Source organism: Mesitornis unicolor, unplaced genomic scaffold, assembly GCF_000695765.1.
Source record: "Mesitornis unicolor isolate BGI_N332 unplaced genomic scaffold, ASM69576v1 scaffold38135, whole genome shotgun sequence".
Taxonomy (NCBI): Eukaryota; Metazoa; Chordata; class Aves; order Mesitornithiformes; family Mesitornithidae; genus Mesitornis; species Mesitornis unicolor.
This window is the reverse complement of record NW_010186891.1, coordinates 13,187-34,392: the sequence shown is the minus strand read 5'-3', so window position 1 is coordinate 34,392 and position 21,206 is coordinate 13,187. Positions and strand designations below refer to the sequence as shown.

General features: G+C 35.9%; 1 protein-coding gene across 1 annotated transcript in view; it reads left to right on the top strand.

Annotated features, from left to right (window-relative positions):
- SEPSECS (Sep (O-phosphoserine) tRNA:Sec (selenocysteine) tRNA synthase) overlaps nt 1-19,985 on the top strand; it is a gene marked incomplete at its 5' end in the record, with an annotated part of 22,756 nt that extends 2,771 nt beyond the window's left edge. Inside the window, 9 exons of the mRNA XM_010185270.1 lie at nt 978-1,096; nt 1,183-1,341; nt 3,635-3,788; nt 7,754-7,856; nt 10,073-10,202; nt 10,330-10,421; nt 16,793-16,886; nt 17,544-17,634; nt 19,595-19,985. Of these exons, the coding sequence (XP_010183572.1) occupies nt 978-1,096; nt 1,183-1,341; nt 3,635-3,788; nt 7,754-7,856; nt 10,073-10,202; nt 10,330-10,421; nt 16,793-16,886; nt 17,544-17,634; nt 19,595-19,844 (1,192 nt within the window). The remainder of the gene's footprint in view (nt 1-977; nt 1,097-1,182; nt 1,342-3,634; nt 3,789-7,753; nt 7,857-10,072; nt 10,203-10,329; nt 10,422-16,792; nt 16,887-17,543; nt 17,635-19,594) is intronic.
- Between the last annotated feature and the right edge of the window lie 1,221 nt (nt 19,986-21,206).

Sequence of the window (21,206 nt, the reverse complement as noted above, 5' to 3'; positions counted from 1 at the left end):
AGGAATGAGGGAAGAAGTTATTTTTGATGGAGTGAGGATTGTATACAAGTTTCAATTAATTATCAAACTATTTTTGATTTCAAACTACAGCTTGAAATGGGGAAAAAAATTAAGATGTAAAACTAAGCTCCAAGAAGTTCTGAATTCCATAGACTCATCAGACTGCATTTTACTCTATTCCCAGTACAAAACCAGAAATAAAGCAATAAATAGATGTGTATTGTTACTAGCTTACTTGAGCAGCTGCTGCATTTCAGCCATGGGTGAAGTTAGTTCTGTAAGGTTAAATTTTAGAAACAATTTCAGGATCCTCCACTCCTGAAAGGTGTTAAATGGTGTCCAACATTTATAAGTGCAGTTTATAAACATAATTTATAAACAGAATGCAGAGAGAGATGGTATTGCATGATATATAGTATTGAATAGTAGAATGGGGTAGATGAAGTGATGATGTAGAAAAAGACAGGCGAAGTGGCAGATTAACTTAACTGTCTTTCAGGACATTTTGTCACAGTGTATGTTATTTATTTGCCCTGTGGAGATGAAGCATTTGTCAGGGGAGTATCTGCATAGAGCCACTATGCCTATGGTATGCTACACTGTTGGTAACTGATTTTTGTTTTCCTTGGAGTTGTGTGTCTGAACACATCAGCATTTATAATGCTAATTCAACAGACATCGAGAAGTGCTGAGGTGTGCTTAAAAGGAAGCCTGCCAGATGCTAAAGTGTTGCTACTATGGGTCTTCTCAGTTTTTACTTGCATACTGGAACATTGTTAATCTACTGTTAAAAGAATAAAATAACAGTTTCACACAAATATATGTACTTTGTTAGAATGGAACTCATGGCAGATAGTGATGTTGTATTGAATATAGCATTTTCCACAATTGTTTATCAAATTCTCTTGAGTCAGCAAGAATTATTGCTTTGAGATGTAAAAAAACCTGATGTGTGTTTTCAACCTTTTTTTGTTTAGGTTGATCCATGGAATCGGAAGGTCAGGTGATATTTCTGCAGTCCAGCCTAAAGCTGCAGGGTCTAGCCTTTTGAACAAACTTACTAATTCAGTAATTCTGGATATTATAAAGCAGGCTGGTAAGTGTAAATCTGAAAATATCTCTCATTTTGAGGGCATGTAATGGATCCCTCATGTTAATTATTGGGTTGCTTTTTATGTGCAGGTGTCCGGACAGTGACCAATTGCTTTGTGGTTCCTATGGCAACCGGCATGAGTCTAACTCTGTGTTTTTTAACATTGCGGCACAAGAGACCAAAGGCAAAATACATTATCTGGCCCCGTATAGACCAGAAATCTTGCTTTAAATCAATGATAACTGCAGGTAAGAAGGAGCTGACTGATTACGCAGTGTGTTCTTCTAACAGATATAAAACTTCGTCTAGCAGAGTGATAAACTTTTATGCTTACAGTAAGATCCAGAAAAGGCCTAATGCGTGTAAGTGCTTTATTTCTACACGCCTGATTTCTAACATGCAATCACATGTGTGAGTTGTCTTCTAAATGCCTTGTAAAACTTAAGTGTATGCTGAGGTACAGAGGTATGTAAAGTCATCAATAGAGAACACAACACTAACAAGGAAGTTAGAGTTTACTCTTGGAGTTAGATGACTAATTTGCTGTCCTGAGACTTGTGTAAAACCAAGGCTCATGGTTCAAATCTCTCTTAGATTTACGCAGAAAGCTAACGTATCCTAGGAATTGTGCTCACAAGGTGACCAACTGTCTGAATCACACATTCTTTTTGAACATGGGAAGTGTTAGCTGCCCTATTTGTTTTTAATCTTGTGATGCCACTCAGCTCACGCAGGAAATGAGTTTGGTGCGTTTCTTAGTTCAAACCTTAATTTCTCTCCAATGGAATTCCTTGTTTCCCACACTACAAGTAAGCTAAGGGTAGAAGTCTATCCCTGCACTTAAGCTGTTCCTTCTTGCAGACAGATGCATGGGATCAAGGAAAGGGCAAGTAAGGGAGAACATAATTTTCCAGCTCAGTGCACATACCTGCAGGTGGTGGCATAGATTCTGGTCCTAGTTTCTAGGACACATTTATTTTCTGCATAAAAGACTCATTAGATAAAAATGACTAAAAAATTGGAAGCAGGGGCTGGATTCTGTCCAGGTAAGATGCAAAGGGGTTTAAAAAGAATCAGATCAGAACAAACAGAATATATATAAGAAAAGTGGGAGTGTTTTCAATATATTGTGCTCAATTTAGAGCATCAAACTAAGGAAATTACATTTATAATGGAGAAGATTGTGAGGAAATATAATTGATTGTTAGTTTTTTGAATAGTTAAGATAGCTATCACATAATTAAAAGAATTATCAACTAAAAGAGAAGCAGGTATTAAATATCTAACAACTATCTATTCAATGCAATCTGTTTTTTAAGAAAGCAACAGTCACTTCAGGTAGCGTGATGTTGCTGGCATGCCACACCTGTATGGGGAAGGGAATATATGGTTTCCAGTATTTTATTATTGAACGAAACCTTATTTATTTATTTATTAGCTAGAAATTTGAGCATCTACCATGACAGGCTTCCCTCTTTAAGAAAAAAACTCTTTTAAGTGCTAGGTTAGGTCAACCATGCCTTTGTCTGGCTGAATCTTGAAAGTCTTTGAGGGTGGAGATTCCACAACCTCTCTGGATAGCAGTTCCAGTGCTGTGCTATCCTCTGAATGAAAGCTTTTCTTGCTGTTTGTTCTGAACCTCTCAAGCCAAAATTTGTTGCTGTTGCCTCTCATTATATCCTACCAAGGAGAATTTGGCTCTCTTGTCTCTCTAATTCCCTTTCAGATGGTTGGGGGGCTGCTATTAGATATTCACTGTAGCCTCTTCAGGATTTCTTACAGCCTTTCTAAGATGTGTGTGCTATACCGCAACCCCTCTGGTTTTTCGACATCCGTCTTGAGTAGCCCTTTCCAAAACAAGACACTCCAGCACTTAGAAGAAGGGAATAACTTCCTTTTCTCAAACATTTTTCATATGTGTCCTTGAGAAACAACCTTATGAGGTTCAAATGTTGTACATCTTAAATACAAAGTTCGACTGGAAGCTGGAAAAAAATAAAAGACTTAGGAAATAGCCAGGATTTTATAATATGACAAAGTTCACTTTCAAAATTAGGTCAGACGTGGACAATTTATCTTTTAAGAAGTAATTTGGAAGTTTATAGTTTGAATAAGGCAGAGCCTTATGATGAAAGCCAATTCATAATGATCATTATTGCATTGCAACATATAATGACATCCTTTTTTAGAGAAGCTGTTTTAGTATACTGATGTTTTACAAGAAAGCCACTCAAACACTTTATTTTTAATTGGGAGGGAAGAGGTTAATCTGTTTTTAAACCAATTTTCAAACCTGTTGCTGTTGCATCCAAAGAATGTAAGGTAAGCTTTAGTCTGGAGTCCAGTATTTAACAAGAATATTACTGTAGTTATACAGACATTGTACAATAAAGCAGTTTATGTATCTGTGTTCTTGATCCAAGTTTGAAAGGATCTGTTAAAGCAACAGAAGCAAGAAGATTTTTCAGATTCATCCTGGAACTAAAAACCTACAGTTAGTCTGAGATTTGATGATACAAATCTCACTTGTTTTTTGGTTAGGCTTTGAGCCTGTGGTGATAGAAAATGTGTTAGAAGGCGATGAGCTACGGACCGACATCGAAGCAGTGGAGGCTAAAGTCAAGGCTCTTGGTGCTGAAAATATTCTTTGTGTGCATTCTACAACATCTTGCTTTGCTCCAAGGGTACCTGATAGGTAAGTAGTCTTTGTAGTAGTCTGTGTTACTTGTTACTGGGGAAAAGAAACAAACACTAAAACCAAAAAAAACCCAAACAGAACCACCATGTTTTAAATGTCCATCTTCCTAAAATTGCTTAATTACTGCCAACAATTAGTAACGACACTTTATTCCCCTTGCTGTAGGAAAATGGCAGGTTGAAACAATGTTGCACTTTAAGAAAAGTATATTTTAAAAATGAGAATAATGGAAAAGTTTTTCCTTCTGTCATATAACTGAGGTTAGAGATGATCTTGTGTGGTGAAATGAATGCCATTTTGGCAGTGGTTTTCTTATTTCAGAAAAGTGGTAAAAGTAGACTTTCATAGCAACATAGTCCAGGAAATGTCATTCCATAGTTAATGCCATATTTTAATATTACTGTTGGCTTTTCTACTCTTTTTCTTTAGCCAGTGATGAATTTTCCTAGGCTGTTAATGCAGTTTAAAAAAAAAGCTGCAGCTAAATTTAATTTTTTTGCTTGAGTTACTCTTTCCTGTATTATACTGATGTTTATAGGGCTAATTAAGATATACTGGTATAAGGAAACTCTTGGAAGCATCTAGGGCAGATGTGCTGTATAACATATGATTTGCCCTGCTGTAGCTTATCTTGATTTGAACATTTGCTGCCTGATTGCATGATGCTACTTCATATAATTTCCAGCTGTTAAATCACCATTAAAAGAAGCTTGAAATACTTTGCATTGCATTCTTTCCTAATATTATGTGTCGATGTACATAACTTCCGTAGTTGCTGCAGAGATGTCATTCAAGCATTAGCTCAAACTGAGATGAACGTTGCAGTTATGGGTGGGAAATAAGAGTATCTGAGACATTATTTCAATGTGTAGCTTCGTTATGAAATGTTTGAAAAACTTCTCAATCTGAAAATGGAATAGAGGTGGCTGACATACTTGGTATATTGAGTCATTTGTCCAAAATGAGCACCTCTGTTACTCACAAAACCTGCTTGCTTTATTTGCTTACGAAAATAACATCAATAAGCAAATTCATTACGTTTTACAATTGAACAGGTATATTTTACGGGCTTTTATGTAGCACACTGAAGTATAAGATACTAGTAAAATATCTATTTTTACATGGTTTCAAATGTAGTGTCTCAGTTTTTCCACTTTAATTGTTTTTAATTTATCACAAAATTTTAAAGACTTATGTTAACAGTTCCTCTGCAGTGCATGCTTTTTTTTGTTAAATTACTTTGTTATCTGGAAACTTTAGTTGCATATTTGCAGTGACTCTGAAACATGGCAAGTAAATATATGTTTTGCTCTTGTTTCCTACCTTAAAAAAAAGCAAAAAAGCAGTATTTATCATAGGTTAGCCCAGTTGCTAGAGGGAAGTTAAAACCGTACAATTCTGTCAGAATAGTATGAACATTGCTTGAAGTTGACTTGCAGATTTATTGGCTAACTTAAATCACAGCTATCAAAATTGAATGGTCTATTTTATAGCTTGGGTAAATGAATCTTTTCCTTATCTACCTCCTCTTTTTGACATGTGATTGTTTTGTCCTCTGCAACTAAGAGATGAATTATTAGGTAGTGGCACTGTGGTATGATATACCGCAGATATAGGAGGATTTGAATGCACTTTCTGTTTAAAGGATACTGTCAGCTAGTGAAGGCCATAACATTCATCTTCCTACAGGAAGGAAAATCCCATACAGCATTTCTGGTGGGCGCCATTTTAAATGTCTATTTTTAAATATCTTGCATTTGTAAGACTTTTTTTAGCTGTGGTGGTTGTGTTTTAGAATTTTAAGTGGCTTAGAGTTGTTAAAAGCTCAGGGTGAGAGTTTTATGTGTGTGCACCTATAGCTTTCCCTGGAAGTATTGTTTAACTTTATGGGAATGATTCACTAGTGTATTAACCTCCTTCCTCAGACATCAGTTCTCAGTCTTTTACCTGCTGTTGCTGTGAGTTGTCTCTAAAACTACAGTATTTAACAGAGAACTAATGGGGGAGAGCGAAAGTGTCTTTCAGTTTCTCTACTTGGCTTTCATTAATATTAGAAGAAAGAGCAAAGCTTTCTTTTTATGAACTTTTCACGAGCAGGAGAGAAAGAAAGAATAAATTGGAAATTACTTCTGCAAGTCCTATTTGTGACTTCTAAGAACTCGAGTAGTAGTGAAACTTACATTAATGCTTAATTTTTCTAATATGACTAGCAGTACTTTTAACGGTGTGTTTTGAGCCTTGGCAGCAGACAAGTGCTGTGTGTAACTGTGTGCTTCCCTTGCATAATCACATATTCTTTCCAAACTGTAGCACCCTCATCCTGTATTGTAATATGGATCTAATTATTCAACAGAATGTTTTTAGGAAAGTAAAGAGACTTTTCTGTTTTCAGTACTTATAGAAGGTAGCTTATTGCTCCGTTAAGTCTCAGGAGGTAAGAAAGACAAACATACATAGCAGTACACCCTCTGTGTTTCCAGTTTGGTGAAATTCTCTACCTGCACTTGAAAAGCCTGTAAGAGGGGAGCTGTTTTCCTTTGCATCTGTGTGGAAGGGGAGGCATGAGTCTGATTAAGATCAGCAGATCAGAAGGCAAAAACTTTCCCCTGTGTAGTCTTATGTTTTCTGAAATATTCTGTTAATGTTACATGGTTCAAGATTCAGGATGTTGATAAATGTGAAAAATTATTTGACATGCAGCTCCTGACGAATATCTTGAATGCAAAAGATCAGTATGTACATTTTACTACTGGTGTTTCCTAATCATTAAATGCTTGTGATTTCTTTAGGAATAATATGGCAATGATGATGTTTTCTTAAGGATTGAGGTTCAGAAAATTTAATCTGAGGTTTGCAGCTGAATTTTGCGTTACAGAACGACACTAGGCAATGTAATAGAAATAGAATGCAAAGGAATGTCACCTCTTGGAAAATGTTTTCTTACTCTGTCACATTTTATATGAATGTCAGTAAATTACAGTGAGAGGCTGTACAGAAGGAGATAGAGTAAAAATGCATTGGAAGTTTAGAGTTTTCTGACTTTTAAAAAAATAATACTACCTTTATCATCACTTTAAATTATCATATTTTACTTTATTTTTTTAAAATAGATTTTATTTCTAAAATGTATTCACAAGTTTGTGGAAAATCAAGAGGCTTTTTTTTTTAAATAGAGCATGATTGTAGTGCTTCAAAAAAGGATATTAATACTTGTGCGTTTAAAATGCTGAAGGCCCTTAACCAAAATGACTTAGATCCTAGTTTGACTGAGAAATCAATCCAGGCTGAGGTCACTGTGATTTTAGGGATTTCTAAAGGCAAGTGAAGAATTGTTTTTATTTCCAAGTAAACGCTTGAACAAAGTTTTAAATTTGTTGCTCTCTACATTCAGACATTTTAGGGCTCTCCATTCCTTTGAAGAATATCTTCTCTAAGAATCAGTTTAACTGAGATAGGCAAGTGAGATTTCAGCCAAAGAGCTGAAATATTAGTCCTTTGAAATAAACAGTAGCACGTAAAAACTTCCTGTTACATGATGCTTTTGATTCCCAAGGCATATCTTGAAACTTCTATTACGTCATTTTCATGTTGAATATTAGAAAAAAATGAAAAAAGTATGAGTATCTAAAGCTCTGTTAGTTATCATTGAAGTAATACAAAGCAATACTTATATCTGAAGTAGAATTACTTGGGATCTATTTACTGCTTTCCGGACAGAACTTTAAGTGAAGCATGAAAAACTTCAGCTCAAGTCAACAATTTGAAGTATACGTGAAAACTAACAGAATTTTCTTCTTAACCTTTGTAGCTTAAGGTGACAAGTGCTTCCTTGAGGTAGTAACCAAAGAAGTTTCTTTTCTCATTCTGACCTCCTTGTAGACCTTTCAGTCTTCTAATGGTCTGATTTGTAACATAAGTTACAGTTATCAGTGCTTCTCTAAATTACGATTTTATGCTCATAGGCTGGAGGAACTGGCTGTTATTTGTGCTAATTATGACATTCCCCATATTGTCAACAATGCGTATGGAGTTCAGTCTTCAAAATGTATGCATCTTATCCAGCAGGTAGGAGCTATGCATTTCCAGTAATAATTTTTTTAACAAGTGTAAGTAAATCTCTGAATATAGACAACACTAGCAAATTTTATCAGATGTTTTTACAGCTTTGAGACTAATCCCATGCATGTCTGATATTTGAACACTTTGAACAAAAGAAAATGGAGCAGAAAAATATAGCTTAAAAATAATATTGGTAATTTCTATTATGTGCTTTTTATGTAATAAACCAAAAATTTTTTAGGTTTTGTTTATGTTCAAGTGGCTTTCATACTGGAAAAATGTCGTTATAAGCTTTATTAAAATATTTCCTAAACTTGCTGACTAAAAATACAATAATGGATCATACTTGAATAGGGATTAAGCCTTCAGCAGACTGAGAGATTTTAATTGAAGGTACAAGATTCTACAGTAACACTTGATAGATGTTGTCACTGTTAAAGTGTTGTTGGCACAGAGAACCGCTGAGGAAACTAGGTTAAGTTCAATGTTATGTTCAAAAAAGGTTAATTTCTGTTTCTGTTTAGTTTTAAGAGGATGTTGCTTAATATCTAAGATCAGCTATGAAACTTAGAATTCTTGCATTTTTGCTCATTGCAATGTAAGCGCACTGTTTCATCATTGTTTCTCTTTTCTCTCTCTTGCCTATATAAAAACAAATATGTGGACATTTTTTTATAAGGATTCAGTGGATCCTGAACTATTATGAATTCCAAATATGCTGGTAATGTCTTCTAATTATAAAAAAAAATTGTTATAAACTGGGCACAGATGAACTTGATCTATAATTATGACTGGAATGTCATGTTGGCACTTCTAAATCTTGAGAGACTGAAGAAAATTGGCAAAACTTGAAGTGATGTGTGAAACAGAAAATGGCATATGCTTTATTTGTAGTGTACTTGGTACATGTTTATTGTATTTAACGTGCACAAGTTTAGTGGAATGCTAACATGGAAGGGGCTGTGGAATTGCTGAGCTTTACTGCATGAAATGCATCTAATGATAATCTTTTCAGACTACAAAGCTACAAATACAACTGTTACTGTGTTTGTTTCTGTGTTTTTTTCTTGGTTTCTTGATAGTTGTTTAGGGTTTGTTTGTTCTTTGGTTATGCAAATGTATACATTTGAGCTCTGATTTGCTTTAGATTTATTTACCAAATTTATTTACTGTAATAGAAAATGTACTGTCTATGAGAAAGTAGTTATTAAAGAATACTTAGGAATATGTTCATGCTGAGCACAGTGTGAACAGAACTTGCAAGAGTATCACAGGAAAGAGCTTTTGAGACCATTTCATTTGTTGCGTTTTTTCTTCGGTGGTCTCCTGTCAATGATAGCTGCTGGCATTCATCTCCACATCAAAAACTGACAAACTTAGTGCTTTTTCCTATCTCCTATGCACTAAGCTATTAAAACATAAAAATAATAACTGTGGTTTAGTTGGATCCACTTTTTTACTCTTTTTGCCATAGGTATTAACTCTGTTTCTATTTCTTCGTTTTAGTTCATATTACTTTAATGTGTATGTATATGAATATACTTTAGTATAAATGATTTCTAATATGCTTTTCAGGTTTTGTTACGCTGTATACTCTTTAATTGTTCAGTTCACAGTAGCATGTTACTCAAATTGAAGATGTGCTGTGTAATCTACATTTTTTCCTTTAAGAAAATCTGAGTGGCTACAAATAAGGACATTTTGTTTTCTGGGAAGTAGGGAAATCTGCTATAGGAAGTTTCCTGGATCTTGATTTTGCAAGCAGCCTTATAAGAAGGAGTAGTGTCAAACTCAGTTGTTTTAATGCAGTTTTACACATATATCAAGAAAAAGCATCTTTTCTAATGAAGCATTAACTTGTAGTCCTTTACTTTGAGAACCTGAACAGCTTTAACTGCGTAAGTCCCATTCAATTCCAAGGGTTTTCTTTTTGGTTGTTGTTGAAAATAAGCTACACGTAGACCTGCAGGGTCTAAAATCAATATTTTGAATCTTAGCAAAATAGGAATTTGTAAGGTACTGTGTAAGCGGACAGTGGTAATAATAGTGAGCAATTATAAGAAAAGGTAATAGTATAATTTTTAATTTTTCATCACAAATAAAACATCTGAGAGTTTCAGGAATTGTATTTCAATTATATGGTGGTGTGATTATGATGCTGTCACATATCTGCTTTTTCCTGATGTATGCTGTGGATTTTGTTTTGTTTCCTTTTGACAAAGGGTGCTCGAGTAGGCAGAATAGATGCTTTTGTTCAGAGCTTGGACAAAAATTTTATGGTTCCAGTAGGTGGTGCTATCATTGCTGGCTTCAATGAGTCCTTCATTCAGGAGATCAGCAAAATGTATCCAGGTAACTAGTGCATGAACTGATTTCATCCATAAGACTTGATTATCAGCTTTCTTTCACAGAAAAAATATTTTTTTACCATTTAACCTGGTTTTTTGTTGTTTGTTGTTTTGGTTCGTTTTTTTTTCAGGAAGAGCATCTGCATCTCCTTCCTTAGATGTCCTCATTACACTTCTGTCTCTAGGTGCCAGTGGCTACAAACAGTTACTGAAAGAGAGAAAGGTAAGCGTTTTGGCAAGCAGCACTTTCTTGAAGTCAGCTGTTAGCAGACTCTTGTTGCAAAACTGCACAGTGTTCTTGTTCATTTTTCTCAAATGTGACTAATACAGTACAATTTTACTCACAAAAGCTTAATCTGAGAGGTACTGTGCTGTGTTATCATGGTCGCACTGCTTCTAGGACAGAAGCATGAGATCAGACACTCGGAGGTAACACAGAGGTCTCTGCTGTTCTTTGTTTGGCCCTATTGTGCCCTTGTGCTATGATAGTGTTTAATTAAATGTTTATGTACCACATCCTCTGGAGAATCACAGGTTAGGTTATAAATACTGTCCATGACCACAAAAAGAGAAGAATACTGTAATTTAAGATATTCATCAAGATACAGAGGCAGGTTTCTTCTTTGCCTCTTACTGACTATGGGCTTTATGTTGGGTATAACTGCATTGCACAAACATTCAAGGGGTCTAAGGCTGGAACCTGTACATCTTGACTTGTCCTTAGTTCTGGACATAATACAAGCCTGATTTTGCTATCTTTATATATAAACACAGAGGATTCCTTTTGTAGGGGGTTTTAGGTAAGGAAATGCTGTGCATTAAGTACTGTTAAGTTAATAGTTTTAAATCATATGTGATCTGTTCCGTTATTTTATTTAGAAACTACATTCCAATTGTTTCTTGCTGACCACTTGCTGATGACTCTGAATACCAGGCAGGGCAGTAGTGCTGGGTGCTAGCACTTGTTTCTGGCTGCTTGTAGAGGCATCCAGAAATTCTGTACTGGAACTGAGATCCCATAGGAATAGCTAGACTATAGAAAACCAAACCAGCTTAGCGGCCTTGCAGTGACTAAGAAGTGCAACTAAACTGAAAACATAGCTTGTGAAACACTGAAAACTGTTACCACTTTTGCCACTATTGCAATAGTTTCTAGCATTTTATTCTGGACTGTTGTACATATTGCCACCTATGGTTTTTGTCTTTATTAAAAGCAAATTGTACTTCTTCCCCCTTCACTCTCATCTCCAAAAGAATCTCAAGTGAATTTATCACGTCTTCTGCAAACCTGATTTTGATGTTAGATTTACACTAGTAGCAGATAAATGATGGTTAGTATAAATATTCTCCATGTCATAAGTAATAATTCTTTAATAAATAAAATGTCTTAATGAATAGCTGTATATTTTGAACCATATCTTTTTCTTGGAAGTAGAATTCTAAAGTGAATAAAGCATTGTATTTCTACAACTTCAAGTCTTTTTATTTCAAATGTGAATATACTCTATAAACACAGCCTTATAAATGGCATAAATATGTTTCTTTTATTGGATTTGCTGTAGAAATAGAAACCTTTTTTGCTTAAATCTGTTTGTTCCTGAATTGTAAAAATGTAATAGTGATAGTTTATTGCCTGTGCTCTATGAAAGCAGAGCCAGAGCTATTAGGCTCCCAGCAGGAGCTATTTATAGCCTGACATTGAGTATACCTTTCTATATCAGTGGAGCTACACCTACTCACACAAAAAGTCAGCTATAAAAAACTTCAAGTTTTTTTTTTTTTCTTTCTCTTTTTACCTTATCCTTATTCATGTGGGTTTTACTTCAGGTTATTTGAGTTCAAGCCAGAAAGACCAGAATATTACTGAGAAGAGATTAATCTCGCACAACCAAGGAAAAAAATAGTTTGCCCAGTTTTTCTTTTACACAGATGAACTGTTTAATATAGGAAGGAAAGAGGTTATGGGAGGGAGAGGAGCATGTGCATGGGGTGGGATTTTCTGACAAGCTGGCAGTTATGGAGTGTGCAGTTGTCTAAGAGTATGAGACCGTGAAGGAGTAAAGTGGTGCAGTGGATGTTTCACGAGGACAGAAGAGCAAGAGAGTAACACATATATGCTGTCCACGTGTCTGAATAAAGGTGCCCATATGCAAAAGCTTAATAAGGAATGCTTTCAACAGTCGTGTTTAGCTTTGATGTTTCCAGAGAAAGGATGAAAGATGACCATCAACAGTAATGTTTTCTCACTTGTTCTGAATTTTCAGTATTCCTTTTTATATGTTTATGTGGTGTTTAGAACAGTGGTTTTCCAGTCTCAGTAGGGGGATTCTAGGTGCTTTTTTAATGCAGATAATGACAGCTGATCCATAATCAAATTTGTTAATACCTTTGCTTTTAAAGAACTCACTATGTAAAGGTTATGGTTTTGTAGCAACTCCTTTGATTTCCTCAGTACAGGTTATGTTGTGTCCCATATTCTGCATTGCCAGGGCTTAAAACTCTCTATTTTCATGTATGTGTGTGTCTGAACCGGGCCACATGTAGCGAATGCGGTGGTTACTCTGTGTAGCAGCAGAAACAGTGAACTTCAGTTGTCACCTCAGAATTGATGGAGAGCAAGGACCTTGCATTCAGGGTTTACATTTGGGACCCTACATAAGAGGTTTAATACCTGTTAACCATTGTCCAATGTGGTCCATTTAATCCATTTAACTAATTATTATACTGGTATTATTGAAGAGGTGATGGCTCCATTTTATTTTTTTCAGCAGTTATGGATTTCCTCATTAGACTTCTCTTAACAATTTAACAATCAAGATAATTGTGGTTCTCCTAAATGTATTTCTGTGTTACTTGGGACATGATGGAGCTTCCTTATATCTGCATCCATCTGTCCATATACTTTCTAAAAGTGATTAACTGGAGTAATTTTTACAGCCTTATGGAGTATCTATCTAAAATATTTAAAATCACACTGAGTTGGAGGAAAATGTTTGGTTTTTACAATTCAGTAAAATACTGGATTTATGTTTCATGGTTTATCATTTATGTAATTATTCTGATAGGAATAAATTATTTGTACAGTTCAATGTGAGCTTATATTGCTGCTCTACTTATTGCTCTACTACTGAATTTAAGAATAAGAGAAAAACAGTTTAATGCCGAATATTAAAAATGTAAAAAAATAAAATATTCTTACAACAAGACAGACATTTGTTACTCCACTGTTTTTTTTTTTGTCTGGTCAGTTTGCTACCCTGTAGTTTGTCAGATGTGTGGGGATGTTGCAAGATTTTCCTCATGTGAAATATGTGGAACCATATCCAAATTTTAGAGTGACAGGAGGCAAGATAGTTTAACTGAATGTAATCATTATCTTAAATGATGTTGTGTAGTTAACAAGTGCCAAGTATGAAGGGAAACTTCAAAGAGGTGCGTGTCCCCAAAGCATATATTGGAGAGGTATGACCCACAAGGAGCCTGATGTCAAGGTCAAGACAGCCTCTCTGTCACCTTATGTGGTACTAATGCCATATTTAGTACCTCCATTTTCTGCTTTTTCTCTGGAGTTACCGGCTTTTTCCTTATGTTTCCCTCTACTTATTTTTATTTGGGATAACAACAGTGCCTATCACACTGGAGCAACAAATGAGGAGTCACCCATATCGGTGTAGGTTCTGTTAAAAAAATAGTTTTATAATGTAAATACTGTATGATTCAAATATTTTTAATAGTTGTTACAAAACACCTTGAAAATACGTTTGTATATTTATGTGGAAGGACCCATTTTGTTCAAATAATTGAATCATTTGGCACATTTGATGCATACGCCCTTGTTGACTTGTTCTCCATAATTTTTTTTAGGTATTTTATCAGTTTAGGTGCTAGAGAGATCAGAAGAAGTGTGAGATGTTTTCATATAATTTAGTGTTCATTTCACTAGCCTGTTGAGGTTTGAGATAAGTTTCTAAGGAGAAAGAGTGAATGAAATAATGAAACTTAACTGACATTTAGTGCTTGGGTTGTTCAATATAACTTTAGCATAATAGCTTTTTTGGAGAAAACTTGAGTGCCTACCACAGAAAATCAATTATGTAAGAGCTCATTTGAATATAACTGCTTAGGGTGCTTATAAATTTTCCACATAACAGAAATATTTCATAATAGAGGTCGGTTATAGATTTGACCTCAGAAAAATGCTGCTTTTTTCCTTTTCTTTGGAAAGGCCTTTCATCTGTTTTGCAACAAACTGCTTAACTTCTGAAGCTGTAAAATGCCTAGAGGGCTTCCAATGGAAAGATGTAAAATAGTGGTTGTTCATAAAAATAAGAAATTCTGAATTTGCGTTCAGGTAGCTTCTGTCAAACTGATAAAAGTACATACTTGGATATTTTTTTGCCATCTTTCCATTCTCCCTTGTTTCAACAAAATCTTGTATATGTAAAGGCTTATCTAATAACCTAGGTATTTAATATTTTAATTTAATTTAATCTAATTTATACAACGGGTACCTGGTTATACCAACTTGCAGTCCTTTCATCAATTAATACTCTCAGAGATGCAATAGAGAATTCCCTAGTTACCACACACAGCAATGAGTTACTTGGGGATTTCTGCCTATTCCAGTACAAGTTTTTTTGGGTACTGATTTCACCAATGATATCTCCATAGTAGACACAATTTATGTATGCTTCTGTAATACTTTGCTTTGGTTGTAGAAGTAAATAGCCAGCAGAGGGAGCACAGATTAACTTACTATTCGGATTCCAAAGAAATACTAATAAAATGGCTAACACATTGGTGATGCTCATTGTGGAAAGCAAGTAACAAGAAAATAATGTGTTTATATTCAGTGAGGGACCAGAAGGCAGGCAAGAGGGTCTGAACATTTGAAACATAAATGTCTTTCAGCTTCTGCAAGTGAACTGTAAATAAAGTCTGATGAATTGAAACCATAAAATCACTGGATTTACAAATGCCTCTGAAAAATAGGAATGATTTTTCACAAATTTCAAGTTCTTATAATTAACTATAGATACCTCCCAAAATTTTTGTTGTTGTTTCACGTATTACAGAAGCCTTATGGTCTTGTTGATAGTTGAATCATTAGCCTAATTCATATAGACATGGTACTTTTTCCTCTTTGGCTGAATTCTTTGTATGGTATTAGGAAGAACAGGTCAGGAGCCGCTTTCATTTGGGCACTCATGAAATGAGACTGGGTTTACTGCAATGGTTTAAGAAAAGCAGCTGTAACATTCTTCTGACTTAGCTACCACAAAGCTCCTTTGGTTTCATAAGACCTTTGGGAGGTTCTGCTCAAAACCATAATTTTGATCACGAGCTATAATTTGTATCTGTCAGGGTGCACAGGTCAGAGCAGGATATACTGGTCCTGAAACAGAAAAGGCAACTCTATTTAAAGAATGAAAAATCACTTGTCAGGCCCAGAAATTGATGAGGATGCTGAAACAGGCAGTCATGTTGAAGTAGATGAGCAGCACAATCTTTATAGCCAGAAAGAGGAAAAATCTGATGTTTAGTATCTTTTCAAAAGACTACCCAATATCTGTACCTTTTGCTAGGTTTTATGAGAGACTAAACATTTAAAAGGATGGAAAAGAAGCCAAAGGATACAATAAGAAGAATGGTGTTTATTCTCACTCTGTCCCTGAGTGTTTTGAGCTGATACGTGAAGAGGAAGATACTAAACTGAGGAAGACCACGAGCAATTATCATAGATTCCTACTGGGGGAAAAGGGAGGAAATAAAATAGGGATGAAGTAAGAGAAGCAACCTTTTATGTGCAGTGTGACTTGTATCTGAGCCAAAACATTTATGAATCTTGGTTTTATGACACTTTCACTAGAAAGGTGCAATCTAATTGATGTTATCTCCATTCTTTTAGTGGGCTTGAACAGGAGGGGCTGGTTCCAGGCAGAGGGCTGGCTGCACAATAGAGCTGAGTATTCAGGAGAGTATATATTGTGTCAAACAAAATACATTCAAATGGGTGCTCGCAGGCTGCTCCTGGAGAGACTGTATTGCCATTCTCATACAGAAAAAGAAAACTGTGCACTAGTGGTGGTTGTGATTGTGTGATGCATGGTAGCAAAATGCACTAGTTTTAGTCTGGAATGTTTTAATAGAGAGAAAGCCAAGTAAAGAGCCATAACGTGACCATCTGTGATGGTAACAGTTCATTATCTGCGGCTCAGGGTGGTAGGGTGGGGGGAAGCTCTTGCAGGAGTGGGCTGGGGTAAGACCTGCTGTGCAGTGGGAATCTCATCAAGATTTTGTCTCCCTGGTTTTCAGGGCCAGAGAGAGACTGAGTGACATCCCAAGCACATCTATTAGACCAGATGGATAGCTTTGTACCAGCTTGAGGGGGAAAAGCAGTGTTTAGGAAATGGAGCTCTTCCTTTATAGGATGATTTTGGGGAGTTGTCTGGTCCAGTTATTTGGTACACAAGAAAAGATGATCAGCTGGGCACCTGTAGGAGATAATGGAGACTTAACAGTTTTGTGAAACAGGTACTATTTTCTCTGTTTGATAGCTAATAACAAAAAATACTGCATCTATTTTTTTTCCAGGAGATGTTTTCCTATCTTTCAAGTGAGCTGAAGAAGCTGGCAGACAACCACAATGAGAGACTGTTAGACACACCACATAATCCCATTTCCTTAGGTAATTGTTGGTTTTTATCTTTAAAAAAAACCCCAAGATCTAATATACTGTGCATTCATAGTGTACTTTCACATACAGTTCCTATATATTAAACATTGTTCACTGCACTCCATTAAATTGTTCTTAGGTTGATACAAAACCATTGAACCCAATAAGATAACCTACTATAAAAGTAAGAGTAGTGACTTGGGCCCTTTATTTTTTTTACAAAATTACTCCTGTCCAATGTACTCATTTATTGTAACCAAGGCAGGCAGAAGATGTTAGCGTGTGGTAATACTTTACGAGTAATTAGATTTAAAAATAAATTAGGGTATAATTATTTTACTCATCATCTTATAGTGCTGTAAAAAAGGTTATGTAATTCCTACGCAAGATATTTGTTCTAACCAAAAATTCTGGTGCGCACCAAAGTGCTATTGCCTACCTGTGCAGAATCTGCCTTACGTACAGTCTAACCAAGGAAGTAATCTATGCCAGCTTGTGGGAAAATTGAAAATTATGAAATGTAATATTCATATTTCCTTTTTTTTTTTGTATCTGAACACAACTATTTGGCTAGATTTTTTTTGTTGCAAAACAGCTTGTCCTCTCTGGTGATTCTGTGGAGAAAAAGCAGCTTTGCGATAGTTTTAACCTGACCCTTTGTTACTTTAGCCATGTCACTGAAGAATCTAGATGAAAATAATGATGCTGCTGTTACTCAACTTGGATCTATGCTTTTCACAAGACAGGTTTCTGGAGCAAGGTGAGGATGCTATGAATTCGAAAAATCTGAGGATTGCATTAGTACTTATTTTACGAAATCCTATCATATTTGTTTTGTACCAGTTGTCTCGTGATTACAGATTACAGTCTGACAATAATGAGTTGGAGAGTAATACACCCTTCTTCATCCATGTTATCTACTAATAGTGTCGACCTGCCTGAGTTAGCGATGAGGCCTCCTTTGTTAGCTTTGCTAGGCTAAATAGATACTCAATGCCCGCTTAATTTAGTGTCATTATTCTCTAGTACCCCTTGGTTTCATTTAGTTTCCAGCTGCTGTCTGATCTTATAGTTAAGTTGTAAGCTACTTAGGGAAGATCTTTGTTTCATTTATTGCAGCACAGATATGGTTGTGATGGATGTCAGGGGAATAAGCTTTTAATACTCTACATAATTTTTTGTCATACAGAAGAAAATCCTGCTTTCTGAAACTAATTGTGTTTAAAAATAAAAATAAAAATTGAATCTACAACCTAGGCCAGTCTGAGCTAAATTTAATCTTGGAGAGACTGGTACATGAAAATGCAAGCCAAATATTTTGTAATTATTTTGGTTTAAACCTTTTAAAAGAAGATAATGATTTAAAATCTGTTTTGGCAGGAGTCCTTAATCTGAATATTACTGCTGCCATGCTAACTTCTGCCATAGACTTAATGTCATTTTTTTGTAGCAGAGCTGAATGTTTCCACATCAGAAGGTATGGTTCAGTAGCTTGGATTATTCCACATCCTGCACAGATGAATGACAGTAAATCTATCTGTATGATAGTTAGATTTTTTTTTTCATTTGCTTGTTCTAACCTTGCCCTGTCCTGCAATTTCAGCCACCTTTGGCTGAAATTATTCTAGAGGTTCAATTTTTGAAGCTAAAACTCTCCCATTCTTTGTCTGACACATAAGGTGAAGGTTGTTCCTTTTTTTTTACATAAGCAAGGAATTATTTTGTAGTATATACACTGTTTTACCCAGCATTTCAACAGATTTTGAATATTATGCTTGTGCTGAATGTCAGTGGTATGAATAGCAGCTCCCTGCTTCACTTTTTGCATAACCTGTGTTTAGAGCACTTGGACAGCAGAAGGATCTGCTAATCCTAGTGGTATTTGTCTGAATCCAGTCTCTTTTATGAACTGCAGGGAGTCTCTCTATAGAGGTAGTAAATTCTTTTCAATTGATTGGTGTTAACTACTTGTGTAGGCTTTAACTGTAGCCACAAGGTGAGTTGTTCCTTTAACAAGGATGAGGGTTAGAGTCTTGATTTATCAGGGAATGAGTATGTATTGAAAGTGCTGAGAAATAGGTTGTAATAGGTAGAGGTTCTTAGTATGAGGAAGAGGGAAAAGCTGTGGCAAAAAGTATCCACTACAAGGAGAGAATGAATATGAGATTAACATCACAGGATGGGGGAAGAGGGAGATGCAGTAGAGAGGAACGGCTGGGAGGAAGCTGGCCTCCTGTACCCTTTGAATCACTTGAACCCAGGCGTTTTGAACTGCAGCACACTATGCCAAGCAGATGTATGCACTAAGGCTTCCGTCAGTATGGTGATCCTGGGGAGGTCAGGGTCACAGGTTGCCTAAGGAGGCAGAGCAGGTCAGATATTTAAAAGTTGTTATGGAATAGGAAAGTTTTCTGCAGATGTCTTTTCCCCTCACACTGGGGAGTTCATAAATGTCAGTAGTAAAGACCTTAATTTAACTGAAGAGGGGAAGGGACATACATGTATGCACACAGGCTTGAGCTAATTCAGGATTTGCTGTCCCTCACAGTGATGCTTGGGCGCTAACTGGGAGAATTTCCGATCTAAGCTTGCTTACATTAATTTGTTTGGAGTTAACAGATATTACATTGTATATGAACTTGTGATACCCTATGATGAACACATTTACACATAAAATATCCCAGGCATCTTTAACTGAATCACGATTCTGTTTGTTTCAGGGTTGTTCCCTGTGGGTCTGTACAAACCGTGAATAACTACACTTTTAAAGGCTTTATGTCACATACAAATGACTATCCCTGTGCTTACCTCAATGCTGCCTCAGCAATTGGGATTAAAAAGGAAGATGTAGATGTATTCCTAAGAAGACTCGATAAGTGTTTGAAGACTTCTAGAAAAGAAACAAAGAAAGAAGAAAGTGTAAATGAAAAAAGTAATTCGAATACAGGCACAGAACATCTTGAAGACTAGAAGATACAGCTTTAGTAACACAGGAAGATGCGCTGTTTGAAGTATGTCAGGTTTGTATTGAGTTAGCATTGCGAATCTGCAGTGCAGAAAATTTATTCCTGATCTGAAAACAACAATATAAAAATCTTGGGTGAAATTCAGCTTTAAAAACAGTAGCTGATACTCTCTTGAAGGCAGAAGGTCAGACACAAGTTTTTTGCAGCATAGGAATGTACTTAATATCTGCCAAAGTAAAGCTTTACATTCATGAAGACCTTGAGCCGGCCTTTCAGTCTGTGGGTGACTATTTGGACCAGTGTTCAGCAAATCTCAGAATGCTTATTCACGTGTTTTTGATTAACAAGATTTTCTGTGGCAGTGATGGAATTCATTCCTAGGTATAACCCGTTCAGCAAGAAACGTTTCATTGCTCTCAAAATATCTGTTTCTCATCAGCATACTTGACACTTTTCATTTTTTTTTTTCTAAGATTTATGTAAGTGTTGGGTTAGCCCTTACTACATACAATGTTAAAACTGCATGGGGAAATGATAGAGTTGGAATAGCAGTGCATTCAGGTGTTCTTACCTCTCAAGAACTGCCTAGAACAAAGCAGCCCTCAGTGGCAAAGAAAACCCTAGAATACCTCATATTGTGTCAGTACTCAGCTCTTGGGAACATTTGCATAGTTCAGCAACCCAAAGGAGTTTTAGTAGTGAAAGCAAGAAGTTGTAGGGAGGTACAGTCATCTTTTTTTCCTTTTTTCTTCTTTTCTTTTTTCTATTTCATCTTTTCTTTGGTAGGATGATCAGGTCAGAGACTCACTGAAAAGGAGGAATGCCTTGTGGGATTAATGCAGTGGTTTCAAGAACCAGTGAGATCTGCAGGTCTTTTGGTATTTTTAGTCCATTGTTGTTAAAATTTATAGAGTTCTGTTTCTGAAGTGTCTCTTGCCATTGGCCCTTTTGCTTCTCTGGCTGTGTGCAGTTGCTGATTTGAATTCATTAAGCAAACAATAGATTCAGAGTCTGTTCCTGAAACAAAGGTTCCACATTGCCAGAGTGACAGTGCTGTAGCTTGCAAAACTTTTAGTTAATTATTCTTAAATGCAGTTGCAACATTGTATGTAGTTTTTATGTCATTTACTGTTCACTCTGAGTCTGACGTTCAAAGATGTTTTCTTGTCTGTCTGTAATGTAGTAATACTTGGGACATAACAACTAACAAGTTCTAAATGTCAGGAAATATTCTAGCTATGTTGTGTGGTGGGATCTGAAACATGCATCCTTCGGAGCCCACTGTAAACTGCTGAATCAAAATAGTGGTCCATTTGAAAGGATTGTCTGTCCAGCATGTCCAGATGAATTGATCCAAGAGGTGATG